Source organism: Rattus norvegicus, chromosome 7 (assembly GCF_036323735.1).
Source record: "Rattus norvegicus strain BN/NHsdMcwi chromosome 7, GRCr8, whole genome shotgun sequence".
NCBI classification, from domain to species: Eukaryota; Metazoa; Chordata; class Mammalia; order Rodentia; family Muridae; genus Rattus; species Rattus norvegicus.
In genome coordinates, this window is record NC_086025.1 from 12,654,753 (window position 1) to 12,682,500 (window position 27,748).

Consider the following 27,748-nt stretch of genomic DNA (forward strand, 5'->3'; position numbering starts at 1 on the left):
TATTAAAGGAAACCCCTCTGCCAGCCCCCATCTTCCCAAATCCCACCACCATACCGCCAGTTTGCCCAAGACTTTAGGAAACATTCCAACGATAACACTCACGAAAATAGGCAACCTGACTTGTCTTTCACCCTGCACTTTCGAAAACAAAACAAAAGAACAATAACAAACAGAAGACAAGTTTTTCCAGAAACCCAGTCTCTAGGCCTGTTGAAGTCACGGCCTCCCTGTCCTGCTCTCTACTTTGAAAACTGATTTTCAGACCCTTTGTGATAACGTTCAGGTTTGGAGGTTTCAATTTCTCAGGCCAATAAACATCTGCTCTTGCTGTGTGTTAGAGTTTTATCGCTGTAAAGAAACACCGTGACCAAGGCAACTCTTATAAAGGAAAACATTTAGCTGGGGCTGGCTTACAGCTTTTAGAGGTTCAGTCCATTAACGTCATAATGGGAAGCTCGGCAGAGTCCAGGCAGATATGGCACTGTAAGAGAGTTCTACACCTTAATCTGAAGGCATCCAGGAGGAGACTCTTCTACAGGGAGCCAGGAAGGAACTCCCTTCCTTATTGAGCAGAGCTTGAGCACGGGGAGCCTCAAAGCCCTCCCCCACAGTGACGCACTTCCTCCAACAAGGCCACATCTCCTAATCTTGGCACTCCCTGGGCCACGCCAAGCATATTCAAACCACCGTGGGGTTCTTTAGCAAATGACCGGCTATGTACAGAAAGTCCAAGAATCCAGTAGTTGCTCAGTACACAAGACTGGATGTCTCGGCTGGTGTTCAACTGACGCTAGACTCCCAAAGAAGTAGGCTCTAAAGCCAGTGTAGGAATGGGCTTGCAAGCAAGGCAGGAGAGAGCAGGCCGAGAGTAAAGGCTTCTTTCTTCCATACCTTAAATAGGCTTCCAGCAGAAGGAGTAGCCCATATTAGATCTGGATTAGATCCGACTGAAGGTATGCCTCACTATGTCAAGATCAGGGTTAAAAGAAACGTCTTTTCTCCATTCCAGAAAACAATCTAGACCACAGGCGTGTTTTTCTGCCTGAGAGATGCGTATTAGATGTATCACGTTGACAATCAAGTATACCCGTCGAACACTGTTTCCAGGGCAAACTGAGTCTGTTCTTGCATTTTTTCCTTCGATGACTTTCTTCCCTCCCTATTACACTGTTTTTTTTTTTTATTTTTTTCTTGCCTCAGAATTTGGAAAGAGGCAGGTGGCCAAGGTTTTTCTGATCCCATACTCAACCAATAACATAAAAACACACAAACAAGCAATGCCTATCATTCAAGTCACCAAGTCATGGAGAAAGTGGAATTTTATACAGAAAAACTGGCTTAAAAGAACAGCAAAAAACAAACAAACAAAGAAAAACACACATTAAAAAATTCAACCCTTAGATGTGATAGTGTAGTACACTGTCCCGTACACTTGTGAGAAAGATTCAGACTGAGCTCTGTGAGTTCAAGGCCAACCTGGTTTACATAGTGAGTTCTTAGATAGCCAGAGCTACACAGTGAGATATTTCTCAAAAAAAAAAAAATAACAACAACAACAACAACAACAACAACAAAATTTAGATCCTGACTGCTCAGCTTAACCCCTTGGTTTATGATGTTGCAGCTAATGGTAACCACTTAGCACTCTGTGGTAGACTCTGTGGTAGAATTGTAAAATTCAGCCAGTAGAAAGTATAAGCTACCCAAACCAAAGAACTGCTCCATCAAAGTCTATGGTTCTGAGAGCTCTTTTTAGCTTTTTAGTTCTGTTTCTGGCTAACTGCTCTTGTTAACTGAAGCCTATATGTTTTTGTGCATTAAGTCTCACCTTGAGGAAGGTTCAGAACTATCTGAGATCCCAGACACACTATGTAGCTGCCGGCTGGCTAATAAAGACTTTCTATTAGCCAACACCCATGTCTGAGCAGTCTTCTCTGGTGGATTCCCCACAAGGGTGTCTCCTACCAACATTTACAACTGACCCTCCGATGAGTGACACATGACACCTTACCCTAAATGGCCAGTGTAAACAGAGTAGCGGGTGCTACAAAATCTAGCTTTCCCCCCTCAAATAGAAACCCCCCACAGATGGTCCAGCAGTAAGATTAAATAGCCTCTCGCTCACCTGCTATAAAAGCCTTCCGTGTCCTCTCAGGAATTCGGTGAGCGCTGTTCTCTGGCAGTCAGCTGGGGCTGACAAACATGCATTTAATAAATCATCTAATAGTCTATGTTTATCTTTGTTATTTCCAGAGCAGGCCCCAAAATGACAGTGCTCATTGACAATGTCTTAAATTAAAAAGGGTTTTTTTGTTTGGTTGGTTTTTGTTTTGATAAAGAAGCCTAAAGGCTGGTTCCTGTTTACCAGAGAAACAAATCTCCTAATCCACACTAAAGATCAACTGTCTCAGGCAGGAGCATCTAATTCCCAGTCAATCCTAACAGCTCAAATCAATCCCATCCTGTTGACTGTCATATGTCTGCTTGCTTTCTCTCCATTTTGCTGCCCTCAACCCTGAGAGATAGCCTTAGCCGGGTGACCACCAATAAAATTTTCTTCCTACCCACAGAGTGGTCTGGTTTGGTGGTTTCACCACTCTCTGGCTTATGATCTTTTTGCTAAATTTGTCCCAGTCGGCATGTTACTGGTCTGTCAGCATTGTCTGCCACTGGCCAAATATAAGAAGCCAACATTTAAAAATGAACCAAGAGGGGCTGGGGATTTAGCTCAGTGGTAGAGCGCTTGCCTATCAAGCGCAAGGCCCTGGGTTCGGTCCCCAGCTCCGAAAAAAAAAAAAAAGGAAAAAAAAAAAAAGAACCAAGAGAGAAAAGAAGGAAATGCCCAATGTCACCCAGATAAGTAGGCTGCTAAGAAAAAAAAGGAAAGGCCACACTCACAAGGTCACTTTCCCAAGCTTAAGGACCAAACTGATAATGAAAGAAGCCCTAGAGAGGATAATTGCTGAAAGGCCAAGGATGCGACTGTGAAAGACTGAACCTACTCCTGCCCCCAGTACCAGAGGGCATTACCTCTCCAAACCTGGCTGTGGTGTGGTGCAGCCAGCAGGTGGGAGGCAGAAGCAGGGGGATCTCTGAGTTTGAGGCTAACCTGGTTTACACAGATAGTTTCAGGACAGGCAGGGCTATATAGTGAAACCCCGTCTTAACAAAACAAAAGACAGAGCAAAACAAACAAAAAAAGGAAAGAAAGAAAGAAAAGGCTGAGAAAAAAAGAAAGTATAGACTCAGTTTGCCACCCGCCCCCCCAAAAAAGAGCAGACTTTTCTGAATCGCCGAGAATGGTAGTCTAAAATTCTGGGGCTCAGTACCTCAGCTTACAGAAGAATGAGTCTTGCAGGACCAGAGAACCAGTGTTTCTACTGGAGAATAGGGAAGGGGGTGGGGCTTCACCAGACACAGAAACTCCTTTCTTTTTTTTAAACTGCCGATGAGAGATAAGCCAGATTTTGGGAAGAAAGGGGAACTCAGGCTCCAGGCCACATGGTAGGGGCTGGCTGCTTTCTGAGCAATCCATAGGAAACACATTTTTTTGAAGTCGTGGGCCTGTCTAATAGTCCTTGTTGGGGTGGGGGGGGGTGTCCTTTTTTTTTCTTTTCTTTTCTTTTTTCTTTTGGATCAAACAAATTAGACTTATCCTAAGTGCTGCCATTTCGTTTTGAGGCTCCATGTTGATCCTAAGGTGAAATTAAGTTCACGTTCCCAGGCTCCAGGGGAGCATTCCAGATGGCCATTTTTCTTTTGTTCCCCAAAACATAGTGATTGCTCCGAACCATGAAAGAACAGATGATTCTGATTGGTGGAAAACTGTAACCTGGCATGGATATTTTCTGTCTTCAAGCTTCAAAACTCAGGGCTCTGGCTCAGGGTTGCAGTTCAGCCCCAGTGAAATGTTGTCTTTTATAAGAGTTGCCTTTGTCATGGTGTCTCTTCACAACAGTGAAACCCTGACTAAGACAGAAGTCTTCTTGCCTTTGATTCATAAATCTGTGTAAGTGCAGGAGGCTTTTGCACATGACATCTTTGTTCCCAGAAATAAGGACTCTGAAACTGGATATATCATGGATATATGCTTACGCCATAAGCTTTGGCTTATTTCCCAACTAGCTAATACTTTAATTACCCATTTATTTTCTTTCTTTTTTTTTCTTTTTATTTTTTGTTCTTTTTTTCGGAGCTGGAGACCAAACCCAGGGCCTTGTGCCATTTATTTTCTTTCTAAGTCCCACTATGTGCTTGGTTGCCTCTCCTCAGCTTCATGTGACTGTCTCCTTCAGCATTCTGGGCAAATTCCCTCTGCCTTATTCAAACCCAGAATTCTTTTCTCCCTGCCAGATGTCCCACCTTACAATGCTGCCTTGACCCATTGCCCAATCCCGGTTTTATTGGCAGGTGAAAGTTTTTACACGGTGCCCAAGAGATCATCTCCACTGGGCTATCTTGAACATCCCTTTGCATAGTTTTATTCCGTCACTTGTTTTCACACATGACCAGTGCACACACTTCAGGATGAAATGAGATTCTCTTTCACTCTCCAAGAACTGACAAGACATTTTCCGCATCAGCTGCGACAACCTGCAATCTTTCTAGAAGACAAGAGGGTCCTGATCGCTCCACGTTCACCCCAATCAACACTTGTTTCTTCCCCTTTGCTGGATGCTAAACTTCCTGGTGGGTATAAATTCCACCATGGTCTTCTATACATTTTCCCAATTCTTAATGACACTTAACACCTTTCCAGGTACTCTATAGCCAATGAAATAACATCTTTAAATAGGATATTGTATAGATGTCATATTATTGGGGACGAATAAAAATACACACAAAAATATGATTATAGAGGCTGGAGAGATGGCTAAGCAGTTAAAAACACTAGCAGCTCTTTCAAGGATCCAGGTTCAATTCCAAGCACCCATACAAAGTTTCAGTACACCTGATACCCTCTTCTAGCTTCTGTGGACATTGCACACACATAGTATACAGACATATACACAATAACAACTAAAAATAGTTATAAATAAAAAACATTAAAGATGTGTCAGAGAATATAACAATGATTACTTAACATATTAGATTCATCTGTTATACATTTCAGTTTTGTGTCTTCCTTCTTTTACGGGAGTGCATTTGAATACAAAAGTATGTGACATGAGAAGACTTGAGGCAAAACCCACAAATGTGATTTTCAGAACATAAAAACCTTTTCCTTTCTGTCTGTCTGTCTGTCTGTCTGTCTGTCTACCTATCACCTTTTTTGTTTGTTTCTTTATTTGACTTTTCCAGGGTTTCTGTGTAGCCCTGGCTGTGCTGGAATTTTCTCTGTGGTCTAGGCTGGCCTCCAACTCAAAGATTTGCCTGCCTCTGCCTCCTGGATGCTGGGATTAAAGGCCAGGACAAACACTGTCTGGCACTTCTTTTGAGTCCTGTAGTTAGACCCCACCAGGCTGTGAGGATGGGGCCCCCAATCCTGGAGGCTTCCCCTCTGTGACAATCCTTTGCCTACCACAGTTGGTTCTTAGAAAAACCAGAGGCAGACAACCATTTGTTGTTTGCAGCTCATGGCTGTTCCTTCTAGAGTCCCCTCCTCCCCTTTGCTAAGCAACCAAAGGAAAGCATGCTGATTGGCAGCTCACGGCTATCCCCTAAAGTCATCCACACTTTCCCACATCCTTTTTAAATGCCCAAGTAGGATCCAGTCAGCCATAACTTACTCTTAGTACTTCTTTGTTTATAGATTTTATTCATGGGACTCAAGAGACATCAAGTTAGCCTTAGTTTCTGGTGACTGTTGATTGCCTACACCTTTGTACCGATACCAACTACATTTGAATCCTCTAACAGACTCCTTTGTACTCAAGACCATCTCCATCACATGTTAAAGACATTTATATATTAATTTTACATTATGCATGTATCTGTGGTGTGTGACTCTCAGTGTGTGTGTGTGTGTGTGTGTGTGTGTGCGTGTGTGTGTGTGTATACACTAGAGTACACGAGCATGTGAGGGCACAGTTGCTCACTGAAGCCAGAAGAGGGCATCAGATCCCCTGGAGTTAAACCTAACACAAGTGCTGGGAAACAAACTTGGATCCTCTGAAAGAGCATCAAGTGCTCTTTAACACTGAACCATCTTCCCAGCCACTGAATTCTACTTTTGTTTATTTGTACTGTTTTGTTTTAAATGCAGGGGTAATGGGTGAGGCTGTGGAACACAGGGTTCTCACATGCTCAGCAAGGGTTTTATCATTAAGCTACATTTCTAGCTCCTTAGTGAAGGACATAGCCAGATAGAGCCCCTTCTCATGGTGGGAAATGGGTGCTTTCCAACAACCCCAGTACCCATCACCCTCAACCCTCTCCTCTCTTTCTTACTGGGAAAAACCTGTAAGATACCACAAAAATCAGACGTCACTACAAAACACCCTAGACAAGCCCAACATGGTATCCTGAAGAAAGAGCTTAAAAACCAGGAGTCTGAGACTGTTTGTGCTGATATAATGAGATCCTAGATTTAAAAAGAGACAATAAAAAATTGCCGGTCTTATGGTTTAATAAGCACAGTAATTTAGTGCCCACAGAAAAGTAATTCCGAGGTGAGAGAATGTATTTATTAGATGATTTGAATGTAGGTCAAAATAATGGAAATGGAGCTGAATAAGGGATTTGCTGCGAGAATAAGAGCTCAAATTTGCGTTTCATTCTGGTCTCTTGCTCAGACGTTTCTTTGGCTTCCTATTGTCCAGAGAATAGTCCAGGTTGGTTGGAGAAGAATGCACCTTATGATAAAGGCTGGCGATCAGTTAGACGAAGTCAAAGGTCTTTGGCTCAGACACTAACTGGCCTCTCTCACCCACTCACTGGATTCACAGCGCCCCCTGCTGGCCCTCCGTAAGATTCTGGTATGGGTGACAGTTCTGTTCATTCTGGGATCCTCAGAGGTAGGATGGTGGGGGTGCTCCAGACCAACTGTGAGGTCACTGCGCGCCCGCGCTCAGCGGCTCCACCCGCAGCCACAGTCCGCCCTCGGCACGCAGGATCAGCTCTGGCTGCCTGCGCGGTTCCTTGTCGTCCGGTAGGAGTCGGAAGCGCAGCAGTGTTAGTGCCAGCGCCACCTTCATCTCGCTCATGGCGAAAGTCTGACCTATGCAGTTCCTGTGGGAGGATCAGATAAGGACTATGACTGCTCCAGGACCCAACCAGGCACCGTGGAACCCATTCTGACACGGTTTCTGCCGCGTTTAGTCAGCAAGAAGGGCAGGAGGGACCGTGACGCGTCCGGGATCCCCAATTGGACATCTGCATCCCCAAAGGCCTTGGCAGCCTCGGTGTCCAGTTCAGACGGGCGGGACTCTGAGCACAGAGCAGAAGCCCTTTTCTTTCAATCCCTACTCTCCGGACCTTTGCAAATAACTCGAATAGAGGGCAGGAAGGAGAACCAGAACCAGACCACCCTAACTCCTCACTATTCCCACTATCAGTCTCAGACCGTACTCTAGTCACCCAAGGCCATTGGCCTCACCTGGGCCCCGCCGAGAAGGGAATAAATGCCAGAGGTGAGCTGTCTTTGATGTTTTCAGGGTCAAAGCGGAAGGGGTTGTAGACCTGAAGGAGATATTGAGCCAAGGTGGATAAGTGACTTCCCAGTACAACCAGGGACAGAGTCTTGCTCCGGGGAAGGTGAGGTCTGATTTCCTAGGTCAAAGCCCCACCTTCTCCCTTAAAACCCCTACACCACTGTTGGGGATAAGGCAGGCAGTACCTCAGGGTCCGGCCACACAGACGGGTTGTGATGAATTCCAAAGATACTGATAAGGCAGATGATACCTGTGAGAGAAGAGGCAAGATTCACGACAAGACTCCGTTGCTTGCCCAGGACCCCTTTCCCCGTATGGCACCTTTGGGAATGGTCCTGCCATCTGGGAGCAGAATGTCCTGGGTGCAGCATCGGGAGATGACCGTGACTGGGGGGTGCAGCCGCAGACTCTCCTTGATGCACATGGTCAGGAAGGGCAGCTGGGCCAGGTCGTCCCTAGGGAAACACCTTCAACTCTTAACCAGGGAACAAAAGGAGGCTGACGTTTCAGTGAAATCTTTCCTCACAGTGATAAAATAAGCCCTATGGTGGGTCAAATGTGAGATAACTAGAACGGTAGAAAGTTAGAACATATTCTAAATTAAGACTGATCTCCTGCCAAGTTGGGACCGTCTAAATAGTCCTTGGCCTGGTCTCTCCTGGGTCTCTAGAACCACGGATGAGATGTTTACAAATTGGGGTGAGAAAGCCATTGAAGGAAAGGTTTCTGGGATAAGGCTGGATGGATGAATGACCCCTGGACAGTACCTAGCCTGCTATTTTTATTATTTTATTTTATTTTATTTTATTTTATCAAGACAGAGATTCTCTACATAGTCATGGGTAGTCTGGACTGGCCTCAAACTCAAAGGCCCTTCCGCCTTTGCCTTCCAAGTGCTGGGATTAAAGGGGTTTAACACTATACCTATTTTATTTTTAATTTTGTGAGTGTGTGCGAGTGCATGTGCGTGTGTATGTGTGTGTGTGTGTGTGTGTGTGTGTGTGTGTGTGTGTGTGTGTGTTGTACAGAAATAGGGTTTTCGATCCACTGGAACTGAGTTACTGATACCACTATGATACCACTACTGATACTGAGCTACCGGGTGTGAATGCTGAAAATCAAACCATGCAAGAGAAAGAAGTGCTCTTAACAGCTGAGCTGTCTCTCTATCTCCACCACACTGCAACGCCCAGATATCACCTCTGAGCCCCTGAACACATCACTACAGTATGTTCTAGGGTACAGGAGAAAAATAAACAGTCATGGAAGAAGACATCCATTGGAGAGAAAAGAGAGTTCTTTCACGAACACGTGTAAGATATGACTTTCTTTCCCTCGTAATTAGCACTATTCTCTCAACGACAAAAATCAGTCTGCTCCAAAGCCAACAACCCTTTCCTTGCTAGTCAGGCTTAGTGCCAGGTCTCTCCTCTGTGCTCAGATTCTGTGCGCATGAGCAAATGTAGGAGAATCAACAAAAAGAGTGACTCTTCCCCACTTGAGGAGGAGAAGGGCTCACTGATGTGCCAGGAAGACCTATCCTCACCATTCAATCTCCTCAGGATCTCGGTCCCTCAGAAGCTCCTGAACTTCCTGCCGGCAGCGCTCCTGGTACTCTGGGTGCTTCGCCAGGTTGTATAGAATCCAGGAGAGCCCACTGGCTGTGGTGTCATGGCCTAAGGGACAGACAGACAGTCGAGGGTCTTGGCACTGCTTCAGCACCACATTAAGGACAGCGCCCAGGTAGTGAAATCAGGGAAAGATTCTGGATCTTTCCAACAAGTCTCAAGATGGATAAACTCCTGCCTCCTCTCTGTCACATAGTGGGACCCTCACCCTCAAACATGAAGGTGTCGGCCTCTGCTCTGATGTCCTCATCCGACAGCTCCTTTCCATCTTCATCCTGGAGACAAAGCGAGACCCCCTCAAATCACAGCAGTTCTGAAAATCCCTGTGTCTAAACTATGGCATTCCCAGAAGATCATTTGTTCAACCAGAAACCAAAGGCTGTGAACTGCTGTCCATCTCTCGTCTGTTGCTACTGGTACAGTCTGAGCTCCCTGGCTTTCTGCTGGGTATCCTGTCTCTCGTGTTGGCCACAGTTGAAGAATTCAACAACCCACAAAGAAATGTCACTATGTTTCTGTGTGATGGGGAATTTCTGAGAAACTGGCAGTGACTTGATATGGAAGATGACTGCATGGCAACTTGCCTAGGAAATGAGAAGTAAAGCTGTACTCCAAAGGCTTCTACCCACATTCTAAAATGGAATCCAGGGAATCCTATGTGCTGTGGAAACATTTGGTTTACGTATCTAGACTTCGTCCTAGAAAGAGCCTGTTTAACTCCAGAACGAAGCTTCCTCTCTCCCTTTCTTTGTCTCCCTCCTTCTTTCTTTCACTTATTACTCTATCCCTCTCTCTTTGTTCACTATTTACCAACTTGAGGGGAATCAGACTTAGATGCCTTTGTTATTATTCTATGTGAACTATGGGATGAGAATGCATTGCCCTTTCTCTGTGGTGTAAACCTCACTGTCCATACAGGTAAACACTTCATTGCCTGGGAGGGGAGCACTGGTAATGGGGAGTCATTGTTACGTCCTATTCTGGCTTTGCCTGTTGCCATGTCTACTGAAGGGGCTGCTGTGATCATTGATGATGGGGGATTTTCCTGGATTTGCCATAGTGTCCTCTGTATTGAGCTGACGTTATTTGACTCAGTATTTGGCGTCAATATCCATTCTATTTCTTGAGATGCCCACCTTGGTCAGGAGCAGCACATCAATGAAATCCAAAGTCTTGGACTTGGCCTTAGACTTGAGAAACTCATCCAAACCCTGATCTGGGAGGGTGCGGCGCCGCTCCCGGATGACGGCATCAGTGAATTCATGCACCAGGTTGCAGGCCTTATGGAAGCGCATCCCATCAGGGGTGAGATTGTACAGCAGGTCCATGAACAGCAAAGGCTGCTGGTGCCTTTTGGCCACTAGGGCACTGAGCTCCAGGATGGCAGCAATATATTCACTGGACTTCCTGCAGGATTTAAGCAAAGGAGACAGCAATTTAACATATGTGAATCCTGTGCCTCTTCCCACCAGCCAGGAGCCATTGGGTATGGAGTACCAGAAACAGTTGGCCACAGAGGCAGAGTGGAATGAGCCCTGAGAGTCAACTCTCAAAAAACTCATCATGTCTCTGTGAGCTGCCTTCACACCCCTATGCTCCCACACCGCAGCATGGCCAGCTCTCGATACTGACTTGCCATGAAGTCATGAAGACACTAGATGGGTTGACAGTAAACAGCGACACTAATAGGTGATCTTAACTCTGGTACCTTCTGGAAAGGAATGAGGCCCAAGCTGGATGGACAGTTTAAGGAAGGAGGTAGGGAAGTTTGGAGCTTAGAAGGAGCTCAGTTTTGATCATGTGCATCAGAGCTCCACTGTAACTTAGGATATCTTCCTCATGTCTTCCAAAGGTGTGTGTGTGTGTGTGTGTGTGTGTGTGTGTGTTTGTGTGTGCGTGTGTGTGTTTGTGTGTGCGTGTGTGTGTGTGTGTGTGTGTGTACTTCTATGTGTATATATTTGGGGAGGGGTTCAAAACTGAGTTTCTCTGTGTAGCCTTGGACCAGTCTAGTCTGACTTCAAACTCCAAGAAATTTGTCTGCCTCTGTCTCCTAGGTATTAGGATTAAAGGCATGTTCCACCATGCCCAGCAAGATAGATTGATAGATAGATAGATAGATAGATAGATAGATAGATAGATAGACAGACAGACAGATAAGCCTGGCCTACATAATGAGTTGTAAGGCTACATAGTGAAACTTTGTCTCAAATTTATTTATTTATTTATGTTTATTTTATGTGTTTTGCCTGAAGTATGTATGCACACTCTATGTGTGCCTGGCATGCTTGAAGGACAGAAGTGTGTGCTGGGTCCACTGTTACTGGAATTGCAGATAGTTGTAAACTTCTATGAGGTTGCTAGGAGTCAAGTTCTGATCTTTTGCAAGTGCCATCTCTCCTGTCCCCCTGTGTGGAGTCTAGGGATGAATTTAGGACATTAGGTATGCTATTGATGGGGACAGTCTATCTGTCTGCCTCTTTGTCTGCCTGTCTGTCTGTCTGTGGATGCCATGAGGTGCTCCTAGCTGTGTTGCGTTGTTCTAGAGGCTCAAACGTAATGGAGCCAACTGACCATTGACTAAAGCTGACCAAAATGTGAGGCAGGATAGGCCTTCCCTCATTTCAAGCTCTCTCAGGTACTTTTGCCACATTGTTGGGAAGATGACTTCCATGAGCATGAACACCTTCGCAGTTTCCCTGGAGCCACAGGCTAAGTAATCTTTACTGGCCTATACTGGCCTTATGATCTAGACATTGCCGATCCCTGGAAGTTTGTTTCTAATGTGTCTCCTCACTGCCTGTCCCACAAGTTCTGACTGTCACCATCTCTGTGGCTTTATTGATACAACTCCATCACTTTCTCCTTTCCCAAATCTTTAGTGTTGGCTGTGGACCACGTCCTCTAGAGAGGCCACTTTGATTCCACCGACCAATCCTCCCTCCTTTTGGTTCACAGACCAGGTTCCGAGGCTCAGAACAAGGACTCACTCCTGGCAGTTGCTGTCAAAGCTGAAGACACATTTCTGCAGACTGTCCAGAGTCATGAGGCTGACGTGCTCAAACATGTCCAGACGGGAACTGCCTTCTGAAATCAACCGTTTCCACTTGGCCTGGTAGAAGATGAGACTGACGTTGGGCCTTGGCTTCTCGAGGCTACGTAATTTCAACCCCCGACCCAGATTTCTCATTTATGATCCAGCCGCCCAGGAATAGCCAGTGTTTGGGAAAGGGGGGTGGTAGCTCTGTGTTCCAGCAACTCACGTGCATGATGTTGGTGCTGTCGTTGAAAATCTTCACATAGGGTTTCAGGATGTTGAAGTGGAAGGCAGGTGTCAGCATGCGGCGGTGGCGGCTCCACTTGTCACCAGCACTCACCAGGAGCCCATCCCCTGGTATAGCAGCCATAGTATAAGGCAAGAGTAACATCATTCCCTGACTCCCAAGGGTGTCCCTCACCCGTCACCTGCAGGTACTCACCCAGCCAAGGCTTGAGGATGGTGTAGAATATCACATCCTTGAGCGCAACGGCAGCTGCCATGAACAAGGACAGCCAGGGGTCATGGTGTAGGCGGGGACGGATGGTGGAAGGTGGGTGGGAACCCCCTCCCGGAAGTCTGCACTTCCTTCCCGGAAGTCCGCATGCCAAGGATAGAGGAAGTACGATGAAGTCGGAGGTAAGAAAAGACAGGACGAAGCAACAGCAGTGTCAACAGGTAAGACAGGGTCACAGCTTAACACACCACATTATGCTGTGGTGCCGTTTACATGGCTTGTACATAGTCTGTCTGACATGCATGCCATACAACCATGTCCATCACAACCCTGTGGCATTTGTGGAGACCTATGTCATCTAGGGAGCCTAGGTATCTGACATCTCCTGAACGGATACGGGACACATCACATGAAGCATAAGGGTTAGCATGGCATAGCATGGCCACCCTGACAGGATGCTGTAACATGATCCGGATTATCTGTCAGACCTCATGTAAACCTCAGACAAGCCTCTCACAGGATTTGAGAATGGGAGTGTATGGTGGTTTGAATGAGAGTGTCCCCCACAGGTGAATGTGTTTGAGTACTTGTCCTCCAGCTGGTGGCACTGTTTAGGTAGAGTTAGTAGGTGTTGCGTTGCTGAAGGAAATCCGTCACTTGGAGAAGGTTTTGAAAGTTCACGGACTCTCCCTACTTCTCCATTGTTCTTCCCGCTCTGGTTTGTGGCCAAATTATATATGATCTCTCAATTTCCTACTCTCTTCACCAAGACTCTGTTACCATTGTGGACTGTCTCTCTGAAACCATAACCCTAAAATAAATTCCTCCTCTATGAGTTTCCTTTGTCATGGTGTTTTATCACAGCAACAGAAAGGTAACTCAGGGGCTGGAGAGAGGGCTCAGCAGTTAAGAACACTGACTGCTCTTCCAGAGGTCCTGAGTTCAATTCCCAGCAACCACATGGTGGCTCACAGCCATCTGTAATGGGATCTGATGCCCTCTTCTGGTGTGTCTGAGCATGTACTCATAAAATAAACAAATCTTTAAAAAAAGAAAAGAAAAGTAACTAAGGCATGGTGGGTCTTGTAATTTCCAATACTTCAGAGGTTAAAAAAAATCCAGAATTTGGGGCTAGCTTCAACTGAGATGCAAAACAATGTCTTCAGAAAACAAAAGCTCCATTAATACACCAAATGTGACCTAGACTGTGACCCACGTCCCACCTGGATGTTCTTAAAGTCTTGCCTTAGGTATGGCTCTGATAAGGGATTCATCAATTCTCAAAAGGACCTTGGGTCCTAAATCTCAGATAGCCCCCAAAGAAAGCCCAGCTTTGAAAAGCGAGATAGGAAGGCCGACTCACACAGAACTTGACATGCCCCAAAATATTCATGTGTGCAGCTAAGCACAGACATGGTTACCTTCATGCAATCCCAGGTGACACAAGTATAAATGCAAACAGGAGATGAAGATGTAAATTCGAACCTGCAAGAGCTGTGACCATACAGGTGGTGCCGCACAGTTATGCTCGCAACACAGGCAGCATGATAAGACACGAGACGGAGGATGTCCATGTGAGAAAGGTATAGGATTGTCACTGCCACAGCCCGGCCTGCCTGCCTGATTCACATTGCATTATCAACTGGAGGCATCACAGAGACCTCAGTGGTGGGCAAGCTGGAGCAAGTACAGTGTCCATGTGGAGTAAAATGCATGGGCTTCGTGAAAGTGGCATGGTCTGGACCAGGGAGGTGCTCAGTGGACATAAGCACTTGTTGCATAAGCCTGAGAATCAAAGCATGAATCCTCCAAACCGGATGTGGCAGCACATGTCTGTAAGTCCAGAGAAGATAGGAGCCAGCTACAAGAGGGTTCTGTCTTGCCCCTCGAGAGTCAGCTAGCCTGCATATTCGGAAGCTAACAATGAGTGTCAGACCTATGCCTGACAAATGACCGAACTGTGGTGATCCATCTCTTTCCCTTCTTACCCTGGCCTATCCCAAGATAAGAATGCAAAAGTAGGAAGCTAGGCTGCAATGGGGAGGATTTCTCGGCTCTGACAAGACACAGATCAACAAAAGGCGATTTCCGGCCAACAGGGTGGAAAGATGAACTCGGAGTTGGGTATATAGAAATAACAAACCAGATTCTCTAACAGCCACAAGTCCTCTCATTGCTCTGAGCATAGGAATGCTTGTTTTTCTGGTTCTAGGTCTGAGCGTTAGACGTTTCTGATGCACACTGGGCCACCTGGCCCTGGCTTCAACATTCCTACTCAAACCTAAAGACATGGCTTAAGCAATAGTCCTTCCAGGAAGCCTTTGCAGAATCCCAGCAGAGATCACACCCTCAACTCAACTGTCAGGGTCCTGACCACACAAGGGATGTCCCTGACCCTGTCAACCTTCTACCTCAAGAATTGACTTCCTCTAGGAGAGGACCTTGGCTTGAAGACATCTGGGCATGCAGAACGTACAGAGTACTGAGATGTAGAAGTCATGTAGCAAGTAATAGTAGAGGAAGAGAGCTGTGTGGGAGCTGGTGAAACCATGAAGAGAAGAGAAGACAGAGAGAGAGAGAGAGAGAGAGAGAGAGAGAGAGAGAGAGAGAGAGAGAGAAGAAAGGAGATACTAGACCACTGCCAGAGTCACATAGAAGGGACTGGAAGCCCTCAGAGTCCCACCACCACCAGCTTCCATGGGTACCTGAGGCATTGAGGATAGATCGGACGATGTCAGAGTGGCACAGAGTAATAACGGGGACCATTGGCCCAATCCACATCAAAAAGCCTTGGGGGTAGGTACCCACCAACCGAGTCAATTCCTTCAAGCCCTGCTCTGTAGGAGTGACCTGCAAACAATACAGGGACAGTCACTTCTTGAGGTAGTTTACCTCGAGGATCAAGTTGGCTGAGTTAAGAGATTCCTAGGTACAGATACTCATGACTGCTAAGTGTGTCTGTGTTGGTGTATACACACACACACACACATACACACACACACACACATATGTATGTATATATATTATTTGCATTGGTACACAGTGTGGACAGCACCATCCAACCCACTGAAGGTCTAGAGACAATAGGCAGAGGAGGGGAAATTTAGTCTTATTTCCAGAGCTGGGACATGCATCTTCTCCTGCCATCAGGAGAATCAGATTCAGGTCCTTGCAACATTGAACTCCAGTATTTACACCTGGTCCCCCATACACCCCTGGACTCTCACACTATTCTTCCAAGTCTGAGTTGCTCAAAGCCTACATTCCTGGAATTCCAATTTGCAGATGGCATGCTGAGGTACTCCTCAGTCTCTAGAAAGATATAAGGCAATGTATCCCCTCTTTCTTCTACCTTACTTTACATATATGTATAGCTATGTATCTGTATGTGTACATGTATATATATGATCTCTTAAGTCTGCAATGAACCTAAAGAGTTTCTATTGCTTGTTTTGCCCACACATTTCTATGTTTAGATAGATTCAGATGCGTAAGTACCATGATATCACAAATTACTTACAATGTTCAGGGTAGCACGATGATTACAGTCTAGTATATTAGATCAACCATTGGTACCAAGTAGCGCAGGTGGGTTGTAGACGACTAGGCTTGTGTCAGTAGACTCGAAATGTCAGCACAGTGACAATACTACTTCATGACAAATTTCTCAGAATGCTCTCATCACTCCTTCATATATATCACTCCGTGTGTGTGTGTGTGTGTGTGTGTGTGTGTGTGTGTGTGTGTGTGTTCGCTATTGGTTCTACTTCTCCAGAAAACCATGACTAAGTCCCTCTCCCAGGATCATCAGAGTCCCTTCTGCAGCCTGGAAGTGACACGGTATCTGTCATAAACAAACCAGTGTCCTGGTTGTCCAGGAATGAAGGGAACCTTCAGTTTTGTTCCCTTCAGAGCCATGCCCAAGCACCAAGCATTCATTTTAGTCCTCCCAGTGACAAGTTATATCGTCTACCTACAGCCTTTCATGTCCAGTTCCTCCTCTGGACACACACCAAGGAACTTCCAGCCTTGGCAGGTTCCAGGGGAAGAGAAGTGCCTCCATCAGGGTGGCAGCTCTCCCCCACCCCCGTCCGGCCACCAACACTGGCTGCCCACCAGCCTCAGACAGAGCATCCAGAACCTCTGTATACAATCCACACTGAATCATTTGCAAGCATTATCTGGGATTAAGTCACCTAAGTGGGAGGGCAGATGTAACTCAAAGTCCATAGTATGGGGTAAAGGGTGAGGTCAAGGGAGGTTCACGAGAGGGTGAGTGGACAGCTTTTTATCCAGGTAACAAGACAGGTCTCACTGTCTATCTTAAGGAAGAAAAGCATGATAAGGAGAAAGTGGCCCAGGGAGGGGCAGTGGGAAGTCAGCCTGCAGCTCTGCTGTAGCCCAGCTGAGCCCCGCCTACGTGCAGTAAGGCAAGAGATCAAAGGTGAATACTAGAAAAACCAGAGGCCAGAGATGGGCTCTCCCAAAGAAACAGTCACTGTCCTTCTAGAGCCTCAAGTCCAGCAGCAGACACAGGACAGGCCAAGAGTTCTCCTCTGTATATCCCACCGTGAGAATCTCTCTGTGTCCTTCAGTGTAAGAAAGAGTTAGACATACCCAGAGCAGCCTGTGGTGGGAGTACAGGGGGTGAGAAAGGCTCGGGAAGGCACACAGAGGTCCCTATCACCTAACCTTCTCCACCACTCCGAGCCCCATTCCTGGCCCCTTACGAGTCTGCCCACTCTGACGCTCCTGTTCTTACCATGCCCACATGACCCATAAGCCAGTTCCGTTTGGGGGGCTGAGGGAAGCCACGGAGGCGACGAAAGTTCCTATAGGCAGCGTAGATCTGGGTCAGAATTTGGGCCAGGATCCAGGAGGCTCCAAACAGTAGCAGGGTCTGCCATGGGAAGGCCACCTCAGGCCCCAGTCCCAGCCAGGAGAGGCTCAGCTGTGACATCCTGCTGGGTGAATAAACGGGCAGTGAGTTACTGAGGTCCGGGAGGGGACAGGAATCTCAAGACACTGGACAGAGGACAGAGCAGAAAGGAGGTGCGAGAACTAAGGGAAGGTTGGGGAAGAGGTATAAGAGAGGGGAAGAAGATGAGGAAAGAACAGAGGAGTGTGGTGATGAGGGGGATGACCGGAGCTAGCAGAGCGTGAAGTGGGAGAGAGATTGATTGGAGTTAATGCCTCCCTAAATTGTGCTAAACTAACCAGGGTTCAGTTATTCAGAAACTACTACCCCCAAGGCCAGCTGGCTCCCTGTGGCATTCTTGTTTGGCCAGCTGGCCTTCTGCCCTGCCCTGGCTTTGTGTTGCACCCTCCCTATTCCAGACTAGGTCCCTAAAATGTCACCACCCCCAGCCTGGCACCCACTCTCAGGAGCAGGAATCTGCCATACCTTCCCTGTCCTCCTCTGGGACTCTTATGTCCCTTGCCTCTGGATGCTTGGAGGGTGGGCCATTCTACATCAGCCAATCCCTGCCAAGCCTAGATGCCTCCTCCTTGCCTGGGAAAGTGGCCAAGATGGGGGTAGAATGAGCCTGGTGCAGAGGAGAATTATCACAGGCTTGTAAAAACATGGACATCTGAATCTTAGGACTATTGTGGGACAAGGTTGGCTCTAGGTTACTCATTTCCAGCATCCCTGCTCCCCCAAGGACATGGTGCACTAAGTAAAAGGGTGAACTTTGGACTCTACAAGGCAGGCGTTCAGAGTGTGGCCAACCTGGTCCCCGATCATCTCCTGAGCTCTTGTCTAAATGGGCTGTGAGGATGGCAGGCGCCAGTTTTTCAGTAGAACGTGAGAAGGTTATGGGATTGGAAAGCCCTGCCCAGCAGCTGCTCAGCCTGGTGGAGTTCAAGTCCAGTTTCCTCAGCAGGACTTTCAGAAGCAAAAACAAAGAATGGACCCCAGTTGGGGTTTCCAGGTCCAATGCTAAGGAGCAAGAATGCATCTGAGGTTGGGATGGTTGGAGCTGGAACGTGCACCAAGTAGGAGTGTCATGTAGGGAAGAGAGAGAGAGACCCTCAAGAGATGTGTGTGTGTGTGTGTGTGTATCTGTGTGTATCTCGCTCTGTGTGTATATGTCTGTGTGTATCTCTGTCTCTGTCTCTGTCTCTGTCTCTCTCTCTCTCTCTCTCTCTGTGTGTGTGTGTATCTCGCTCTGTGTGTATATATCTCTGTGTGTGTATATGTCTGTGTGTATCTCTGTCTCTATCTCTGTCTCTGTCTCTCTCTCTCTCTGTGTGTGTGTGTGTATCTCGCTCTGTGTGTATATATCTCTGTGTGTGTATATGTCTGTGTGTATCTCTGTCTCTGTCTCTATCTCTGTCTCTGTCTCTCTGTCTCTGTGTCTCTCTGTCTCTGTGTCTCTCTGTCTCTCTGTCTCTCTGTCTCTCTCTCTCTCTCTCTCTGTGTGTGTGTGTGTGTGTGTGTGTGTGCATGTACTCGTATGGCAGTGGAAGCCAGAACAAGAAATCTGCTCCCCTACATCTGAAGTTACAGGTAGTTGTGAGCCACCCGATATGGACGGGTGAGTGGAACTGACCTCAAGAACAGCAGAAACATTCTTAACCACTTAGCCACCTCTCTACCTTCCTTCCTTCCTTCCTTCCTTCCTTCCTTCCTTCCTTCCTTCCTTCCTTATTTTTCTTCCTTCCTTCCTACTTCTTCCTTCTCCTCTCTTTCTGATATTTTTGAGACAGTTTCTGTGAGTAGCCCTGGCTATCCTGGAACTTGTTCTATAGATCAGAATGGCCTTGAACTCACAGAGATCTACATGCCTCTGCTTCCTGAATTCTGGGGTTAAAGACACGCACCACCGCCTTCCTTTTCTTAAGTAGGACAGAGCACTTTCCTAAACAGCACTTTAGTTAATATTTACTCCTCTGTATGATCATATTTTATGGATTTTGAGTTTGGAGACAGTGTCTAATGCTATGTTGCTAAGGATGACTTAAGCCTCTAAACCTCCTAATTCCCAGCCTGAGTGCTGGAGTTACAGGTTTGCTCCACTCTCCTCAGTCTATGCAGGATATCAAACCCAGGGGCCTCTTCTATGCGAGGCAAGCACTGTACAAACTGGGCTACAACCCCCGCCTTCTCTTATATTTTAAAAGAGCTCAGAGGAGAACAGGACTTCCAGGGACGGTGGACTGCTTGGGCTGGGGACAGAGCAGAGAGGGGGAGGGATATTTGATGATGATGAGGAGGAAGAAGAGGAGGAGGAGGAAGATGAGGAGAAGGAGGAGGAAGATGAGGAGGAGGAAGAGGAGGAGGGGGAGGGGGAGGAGATGATGAGGGAGACTAGCCTGAGAAGACATGGACGAGAAGAGAGACCGATTAAAGTTCAGACCTATCTAAATCATAGGGCATGACAAGTGACTCAGTTGCCTAGAAACAGTTGGGACCATGTGCTTCCTGTAGTTATATATATTTTTTTCCAAACTTTTATTAAAATCCTGTAGTTATATTATTCTTTTTTTTCTTTTCTTTTTTTTAGTTATATTATTCTTAAGCAGTGCTTGTCCCATCCTGAGCCCTATCCTGTTACACCCCCCTCCCCAGCAGCTTGGTAACTTCTCATATGTTCCCCACAGTCTCTTCTCTCTTCTTTAGGGTCTTTGCTCCTGGCTCCTGACCTGGAAGGGTTTATGAGGGACCTGGGTTGAGGTCCAGTCCATTCCAGATCTAGCTGCTTGCTCTGGGCCTGGGAAGGTGGCCAATATGTTGGGGGGTAGGGCCAGTCTTGTTGAAAGATAACGAATCTCAGAGTTGTAAAGCGCTTGATCTTTAGAACTTGAGCACTTCTTTCTGGGATGAAGGGCAAGAATAGGGATATGAACAGGGGTTATTCTGAGTCACCACATCCAGAAGCCACGTCCTTCTAAGGACAGGATACACTAGGAGAAAGAAGTTGAATGTCAGAGGTCAGAAGGCCAGGACTAGGTTAAGCCTGGCCCCATAGCAGCTTGCAAGGTGGAAGGATGACATCCCACATTTCTCGCTACGGAGCTGAGGGTCTGTGATGCTCCTGCCTGAAAGCCTCCCAGCCTGGGAAAATTCACGCTCTCCCTGTAAGGCTTAGAGTCTAAGCACAGCAAGGCGCAGGAATAAACACGACAGCTCTGCTAGAGTACCCATGTCAGACTGCAAAGATATAGAGCTTGTCTGAGAGAACAAGGCTGAAGCTGTGCTAGTCTGCAGGACGAGGGGTAGAGGGATGAGAGCACACAGAAGGTGGAATTGCAAAGGGTGTTGAAGAGATAAGGTCCACGTAGGAGAGGACAGAACCAGGGGACGCTGAGCGAGTCCTCTTCCCACCCCATCTTTCTCTGACTGTGGGGATGACCAGCTCTCTTGACTGCAGTCCTCACATCTGGGAAACGAACTGTCCATTGAGGAGGAGAAAAAAAAAAGCCAAAAAGAGGGGGTGAAGGAAGGGGCTGGTAATTACTACTGGAGCTGCTGTGAGCAAGTACTGAATGCAGGGACTGTAGGGTGTGCAGGAAAAGTACTACATTGTGCAGAGTCCTCTCCTTAAAATGTGTCTACTGTATACTGGGGCGGGGAGGGGTAGTGGGTAACCTTGGTTGTCTGGGTCTGGAATCGACTGAGAGACTTTCCTGTGGGTGGGCTTATGAGGAGAAGTGAAATGAGAGATGAAGTGAAGCGGCACTTCCCCTAGAAGGCGCACACTTTCTCACTGCAGCTGAGGTCTGAAGGAAACGCAGGGCTGCTTGTTTCTGCCCCCCTTCGCTCCTTGCTTTTGAGTGAATCTGCTCTGACTCTGTCTGCCACTTTTGCAGATATTGGAAGCCAGATCCGTCATACTTCCGATGAGGTTCTTCAGATAGCCTCCGGTTTTGAACTGTGGAGACATCCAGCTAAATGGACTGAGCAACTGCAAGGTTCCCAATTTCTCCACCATCCAGACATCTTAATATTTACACCATACAGACTCAGCCCGAATTGTGTAAGACATGCTAATAAATCCCTTATTAACGTATTTTCGCTGTATTGGCTCTGCTCCTCTAGAGGACAATGACAACCATGGTGATCTGCATAAAGCGTGTCTACTTCTTGCTTGAAGGTGCCTTCAAGGTCTCCTATCATGCTCTATTCAGACCAAAGTCCTGGGCCAAAGTCCTGGGTGTCACAGAGGGAGACACAAGTGATGGGATCCAGAGGAGAGATGTCCATTTAACAGGACTAACTGCTGCTCAGGGAGGACAAGCCCCCAGCTCAGATCACATGATCTTCCTGGAACCTGTCTAGACTTACTCTGTGATTGGTCTCAGAAAGCAAGTGCTCAAAGATTCAACTCCATAGGAGCAGTGCTACGAGAGGGGATAGCAGGGCCCCCGACACTGGTAGGATGTTATGAGCTGCCTCACCTCCCTCTTCCTGTCTCATTGCCACCTCAGTTCAGTCAGCAAGAGCATCAAGAATCTGCCCCTAGAGCCCTCAGAAGGGTAGCATGTGCCCTTTCCAGAATTGCCACTGCAGTCACTCAAGTACACCTTCTGAATACATGAAGGCGACTCCTTCCCGTCAGCTGTTCTTGAACAGTCCTACAGAGCATTCTCCACCGTCAGGAGACAAACAGGACCCACATCAGGAGGACAGGAGCAGGCTCAGTGTTAGAAGAGCTATGCTGGCATTTGTAGCCGTTTCAGAGACTCACAAACCCCCATCCCCCCACTTTCCACCGTGATCATGGTTCTTGGCAGACTTTTCAAAGCCTGTCGGAACAGGAAATGAAACAGTGTAGCAAACAAGGAATAGATGATGAAACAGTTTGCTCTGTCATAAGGCAAAGAATGGAGCATTTCCTAGTGAAAAATAATTTTTTTTCAAAACGGATGAGCATCATAAAAAGTGTACTCAGTTGTACAAAGTATGGGCAAAAAATCTATAATGAAAACCTCAAGGCACCGATGACAAAAATTCAAGGCTATCCGAATAAATGGAGAGACATACAATGTTCATGGATAGGATGACTCAACAAATTAACATGCTCATTCTCTTCAAATTAACCTAGTGATTTACAAATGTCCCAAACGAAATTCAAGCAGCACTCTTTGTGGAAATAGACGTACCGACTGTGATATTGATTAATTATGAGTCAGGGTCTCACCTGAGATCAAAGTGGCATGGCCCTTGCTACATCCACCTGCCTCTACCTCCAGAGTGCTAGGATTAAAGGGATGTACTACAGTACAGGTTCAGCTGATTATGAAATTTATGTGAAAACCCAAAAGGCATAAAAATCCAAAAATTTTATGAAAATAAATATAATTAAAGAACCCCTATTACTCCCTTTAAAACACACTATACCATTATGGGAATCACCGGGCTGGAGGGACAGTGTAGTGGGCTGGTCTGATGCTGTTTGTATTGTAATGCTAAATACTGGCCCCTAAAGCTGGGTTGCTGCCAGAGATGAGAGAGTCAAGTATCAAGTGGTGCAAAGTGACCTTGTCCCCCAAGTTACCCCTGATTGGTGAATAAAGATGCCTACAGCCTTTAGCTGGACGGAATTGAAATAGGTGAGGCTTGGGGTTACTGGGCTATGGATCAGAGGAAAACCATAAGGGGGTGGGGTGTGGAGGAGAGGAAGGTGAAAAGAGAAAAAAAAAAAACTTCATGGGGTAAGAACTTTAAAGAAATCATGGCCATGAGTGCCAACCAATTGGAGTCAAGACTAGCTCAGATGAAACATAGTAACTAATAACTCGGGGCTGTTGATAAGAACACAGATTCTAATAACACACAGGGTAGATATCTGCCCAGCTTTAATGCTGATAAAGGCTTATTATAAATTAAAGGTCGACCATGTATTTTTTTTCTGGGAATTGGATAATCAAAGGTAGCATAGAAATTCCTGATTGAGATTAAATATATTTCACAAGACAACTCAGCAGTTAAGAGCACTTGCTGCCATGATGGAGGGTCAGGGTTTTATTCTCAGGACTACTGTGGCAGCTTAAAATCATTTGTAACTCTAGTTCCTAGGGATCCAACAGTCTCTTCTGGACTCTGTACATACCGATGCTTATGTATGCAGAACACTTATACAAGCAAAACACTCAACGTATAAAATAAAACATTTATTTTATATCTCTCTACACACTCCTGGCTGTCCTGGAACTTGCTGTGTAGACCAAGCTAACCTTGAATTCACAGAGATCCACATGCCTCAGTTTCCTCAGAGTTGGGATTAAAGGCTTGCACCACAAGATCTGACAGAAATGGTCAGCCTGGAAATGGTCAGTCTGGAGACAAGTGACTATCCATACTTAGCACTTTATATATATATATATATATATATATATATATATATATATATATATATATATATGCATACAATAATAATGAAAAAAGCAGTCACTGAAACAGTCCACCCAGTGACTACCAAAGGACCTATTTTTTATTCCCCTCCCAAACAAAGGACACACAACATTCCCAAGTGACTCTAAACCAAAGTTCACCTGTCCCCAAAGTCCAAGATCTTTCATGCTTTGTAATGCTACCCTTGGGTTCTGATGTGGGTGACTATCGTCTGAAAAGTATTAAATCAAACGAAATTGTTACCCCAACACATGACCAGTACACAGTCACCAGTGTAGTAAGGCATTTAAAAATCTCACTTGAGGGGCTGTGAGAAGACTCAGTAGGAAAGACGGCTTGCTGCCAAACCTGATGGCTTGCATTCAATCCAGGAGTCTATGTAGTGAAAGGAAAGAGAACAAAGATAACTGACTCCCAGAAGTTGTCCTCTGACTTCCTTCCACACATACACTGTGCCATGTCCATGCCTCCCCCCAAATAATAAGTAAATGTAATTTAAAGTAAAGACATAACTGTGGGGGTGGGGCTGGCACACAACTTTAATCCCAGCACTCAAGAAGCAGGTACAGAGGGATCTGTGAGTTTGAGGCCAGCCTGCTTTCCATTGCAAGTACCAGACTAGCTAGGGTTACATAGTGAAACCCTGTTTCAAATCCTTGTAAACAAAGAAACTCTCATTTGAGACTTGCATCAATTCAGGGTCAGCTAAGTGTATATGGCTTACACTTCTAGCTGTCTGCAAAGCTCACACCTGAGTACTGTTCCAATTCTTTAAGGGAATAAGTTACGTGAAAAGGCAATACTGTCAGGGTCAGCTGGGAGGGTAGCTCAGTGGGGAGCACTTGCCTCGTACATGTCAGGCCCTGGGCCCAGCCCCAGCACAGCACCCCTAAAAACCCAAACCAAAGAAAAAGCAGAGCCAATTTAAATGAGTACAGAAAGATAAAAATAAAATGAACTTGAAGAAGAGTTTTGTTTTGAAACCATTTCTCACTCGTGTAGCCAAGGATGACCTGGAATCTCTGATCCTCCTGCCTCCAGCTCTCAAGTACTAAATTTTAGGCTTGTTAACACCATGCCCAGATTATGGGATGCGTCCTGCATGCCCGACATCCTACCAACAGACCACCACCCTTTTTTGAGACATTATTTCACCGGTAGCCCAGTCTGACTTCAGTCTTTGGTCTCTAACACCCCTCTGTTTCAGTCTCCCAAGTACAGGGAGTATAGATGTGTGATCATGCCCAACTGAAACTCAGGTTTTGCTTCGTTTTGTTTTGTTTTTAGAGACAAGGTTTTCTGCGTAGCCTTGACTGTCTTGGAACTCACTTTGTGGACCAGCTTGGCCTCCAACTCAGAAACTCAATTTTAATGGTCTCGTGATGGGAGAGTTTGGAAAGTCAAAACCCAGAGTGGTTAGATAAGGGAAATTTGTGAGCGCCTTCTGCAGGAAGTGGGAGGCTCAAGGGACAACAGCACTTCTCTTGAAAAGTGGAAAGGAACCTGGGGATCGTGTCAGTGTGATTTCATGTAAATTTTAGCTGCTGTATTCATCACAAGACCTGAAAGTTATATAAATCTATCTTCAGGGGTTCCAAGATTCCTCTCGCTTAAGGAACAATCCTCTTCAAATTCTACAACTATCCCTTCACAGTGTAACAGCCCGGATCTAGTGTACTGTTCTACTCGTAGTACCAGAAGGACAGAAGCAGGAGGATATAGCTATAAGTTTGATGAAATAGAATAAAGGTGGAAACAATGAATGTAAGGGTTTGCCTCAATGACCACATAGCCTCAACTTTGCCGGAAAACCTGCTCCCCTCTCCTGCTTAAACATCCATGGTGGCTTATAAAAAAAAGTCTAGGCTTGCGCTCCAGTAGAAGTCTCATCAGCACGGAGACCCTCGGGGACCACCCAGGAAGGAGTAAGGGTCTTGCGATAAAATTCTGGTCTGATGTTCATAGCCACTCAAGGACTTATTTAATTCTTTATTCAGAGATCTCAAGAGGTAGGAGGGTGGGCGAGGAGGTCCCAAGGCAGCTGTGAGGTCACTGTGCTCAGCGGTTCCACCCGCAGCCACAGTCCGCCCTCCGCACGCAGGATCAGCTCCGGCTTCCGGCGCGGCTCCTTGTCATCTGGCAGGACGCAGAAGCGCAGCAGCGTCAGCGCCAGCGCCACCTTTATCTCGCTCATGGCGAAAGTCTGTCCTATGCAGTTCCTGCGGGAGAACAGGGTGGGGACTCTGACTGTGCGGAGACCTAGCCAGACGTCCTCGGACCCTCTCAGGGGACGGGGATGTGCCTGGGACCCCTGCGTGGGCGTCCGTATTCCTGGGACCTGTCCTAGCCCCAGTGCCCAATGCAGACCAGGGCGGGCCTCAGGAGAGCAGGGCAGCAGCCTTTGACCTTGCCACAGCAAGGGCTCTGCAGACCTTTGCACATAACTCAGGTAAAGGTCGGAGAGGAGACCCAGAATCCTCATCCACCCAATTACCCGCTGGTCTCACTCTCAGACCCAGACTCCTCCCGTTCACCAATGACCATTTCCTCACCTGGGTCCCGCTGAGAAGGGAATAAAAGCCAGAGGTGACCTCTTCTGTGGGTTTTCTGGGTCAAAGCGGAAGGGGTTGTAGACCTGTACGCCAGGAAAGACTAGGCTAATGTGTCATGTCTCTTCCCCATTTCCAGGATGGTAGCTCTGGTTTCCTGTGTAGGCTTGTGCCTCCTCCCAGGGTCCCAGAGTTGGGGAAAGGGTAGGGTCGCACCTCAGGGTCTGGCCACACTGAAGGATTGTGGTGAACCCCAAAGATGCTGATGACACAGATGTTCCCTGTTGAGTAAGGAGACAGTTAGGACAGGTCCATGTCGCTTCTGAGGGCCACCATCCTATCCAGGCCCCTCTTCCCACTGATATTGAGGACACCTTTGGGGATGACCCGGCCATCTGGCAGCACAATGTCCTGGGAACAGCAGCGGGAGATTAATAAGACTGGAGGGTGCAGCCGCAGACTCTCCTTGATGCACATGGTTAGGAAGGGCAGCTGGGCCAGGTCGTCCCTAAGGAACACAGCACACGATTATCCAGGAGCAAAACCAAAGCCTCTCTGCGACTCAGTGAAGCTGACACATAGCTCTGTACCTAGAGTATTATTTGTTCTTAAAAATATTAAAAATTTAACGTTATTAGTGTGCATGTGTCTCTGTGTGTTATCTGTCTGTGGAGGCCAGAAGAGGGTGTCAGGTTCCGCGGAGGTGGAATTATAGGTGGTCGTGAGCTGCTGGAAAAACAGCTAAGTTCTTTTCACTATTGGGCCATCTCTCTAGCCCCTTTTGTTTTGTTTTGTTTTGTTTTAGTTCTCATGTTGGCCTTGAGCTATATGTTATCTAGGATGACCTTTACCCTTGATCCTCTTGCTTCTACTTCCTAAGGGCTGGGATGAAAGGGATATTAGTAGACTCCAGATATGCTCATAAATGCATGAGAAATTATTATCTGGCAAAAATAAAGAGGACACAGGCTGGGTGGTGTTGGTATGCCCCTTTAATTCCAGCACTTGGGAGGCAGAGGCAGAGGCAGAGGCAGAGGCAGAGGCAGAGACGGGGGCGGGGACGGGGGCAGAGGCAGAGGCAGAGGCAGAGGCAGAGGCAGAGGCAGAGGCAGAGGCAGAGGCAGAGGCA

At 46.7% G+C, this 27,748-nt stretch overlaps 3 protein-coding genes across 11 annotated transcripts in view; 1 reads left to right on the top strand and 2 right to left on the bottom strand.

The window, feature by feature from the left end:
* Positions 1–27,748, top strand: part of Ftl1l5 (ferritin light chain 1 like 5) — a 576,109-nt gene that overhangs the window by 359,349 nt on the left and 189,012 nt on the right. The window lies entirely within an intron of this gene.
* Cyp4f1 (cytochrome P450, family 4, subfamily f, polypeptide 1) lies at positions 6,605–18,200 on the bottom strand. 7 transcript variants are annotated; one of them, XM_008765180.4, is made up of 13 exons: positions 18,116–18,200; positions 17,474–17,675; positions 15,417–15,561; positions 12,697–12,750; positions 12,481–12,608; positions 12,208–12,329; positions 10,357–10,627; positions 9,429–9,495; positions 9,139–9,268; positions 7,914–8,047; positions 7,778–7,842; positions 7,538–7,620; positions 6,605–7,170 (listed from the first exon to the last, which is right to left on the bottom strand). In XM_008765180.4, the coding sequence occupies exons 2-13, from the start codon at positions 17,669–17,671 to the stop codon at positions 6,993–6,995; spliced, it is 1,575 nt and encodes a 524-aa protein (XP_008763402.1). In that variant the 5' UTR covers positions 17,672–17,675; positions 18,116–18,200; the 3' UTR covers positions 6,605–6,992. The 7 variants fall into 7 exon arrangements, with proteins under 7 accessions (XP_008763402.1, XP_063120236.1, XP_008763403.1 ...); XM_063264166.1 differs by having other exon boundaries at positions 17,474–17,672; positions 18,116–18,195; XM_008765181.3 differs by having other exon boundaries at positions 17,474–17,672; positions 18,091–18,117.
* Positions 26,047–27,748, bottom strand: part of Cyp4f6 (cytochrome P450, family 4, subfamily f, polypeptide 6) — a 27,580-nt gene continuing 25,878 nt past the window's right edge. For all 3 annotated transcript variants that reach the window (NM_153318.1, XM_006241049.3, XM_063263069.1), the window contains 4 exons: positions 26,994–27,127; positions 26,836–26,900; positions 26,623–26,705; positions 26,047–26,289 (listed from right to left, as the gene is read on the bottom strand). In NM_153318.1, coding sequence (NP_695230.1) covers positions 26,073–26,289; positions 26,623–26,705; positions 26,836–26,900; positions 26,994–27,127 — 499 coding nt within the window. In that variant the 3' untranslated portion in view covers positions 26,047–26,072. The remainder of the gene's footprint in view (positions 26,290–26,622; positions 26,706–26,835; positions 26,901–26,993; positions 27,128–27,748) is intronic.

Bases quoted from the DNA above. Each gene is read 5' to 3' on its own strand.
- Cyp4f1 (XM_008765180.4), bottom strand. From the start codon at position 17,671: ATGTCACAGCTGAGCCTCTCCTGGCTGGGACTGGGGCCTGAGGTGGCC. The intron at 12,330-12,480 runs GTGAGTTGCTGG...ATCTTCTACCAG, and splicing joins ACAGCACCAACATCATGCAC to GCCAAGTGGAAACGGTTGAT. The intron at 8,048-9,138 runs GTGAGGATAGGT...GTGTTTCCCTAG, and splicing joins GATCCTGAGGAGATTGAATG to GGACGACCTGGCCCAGCTGC.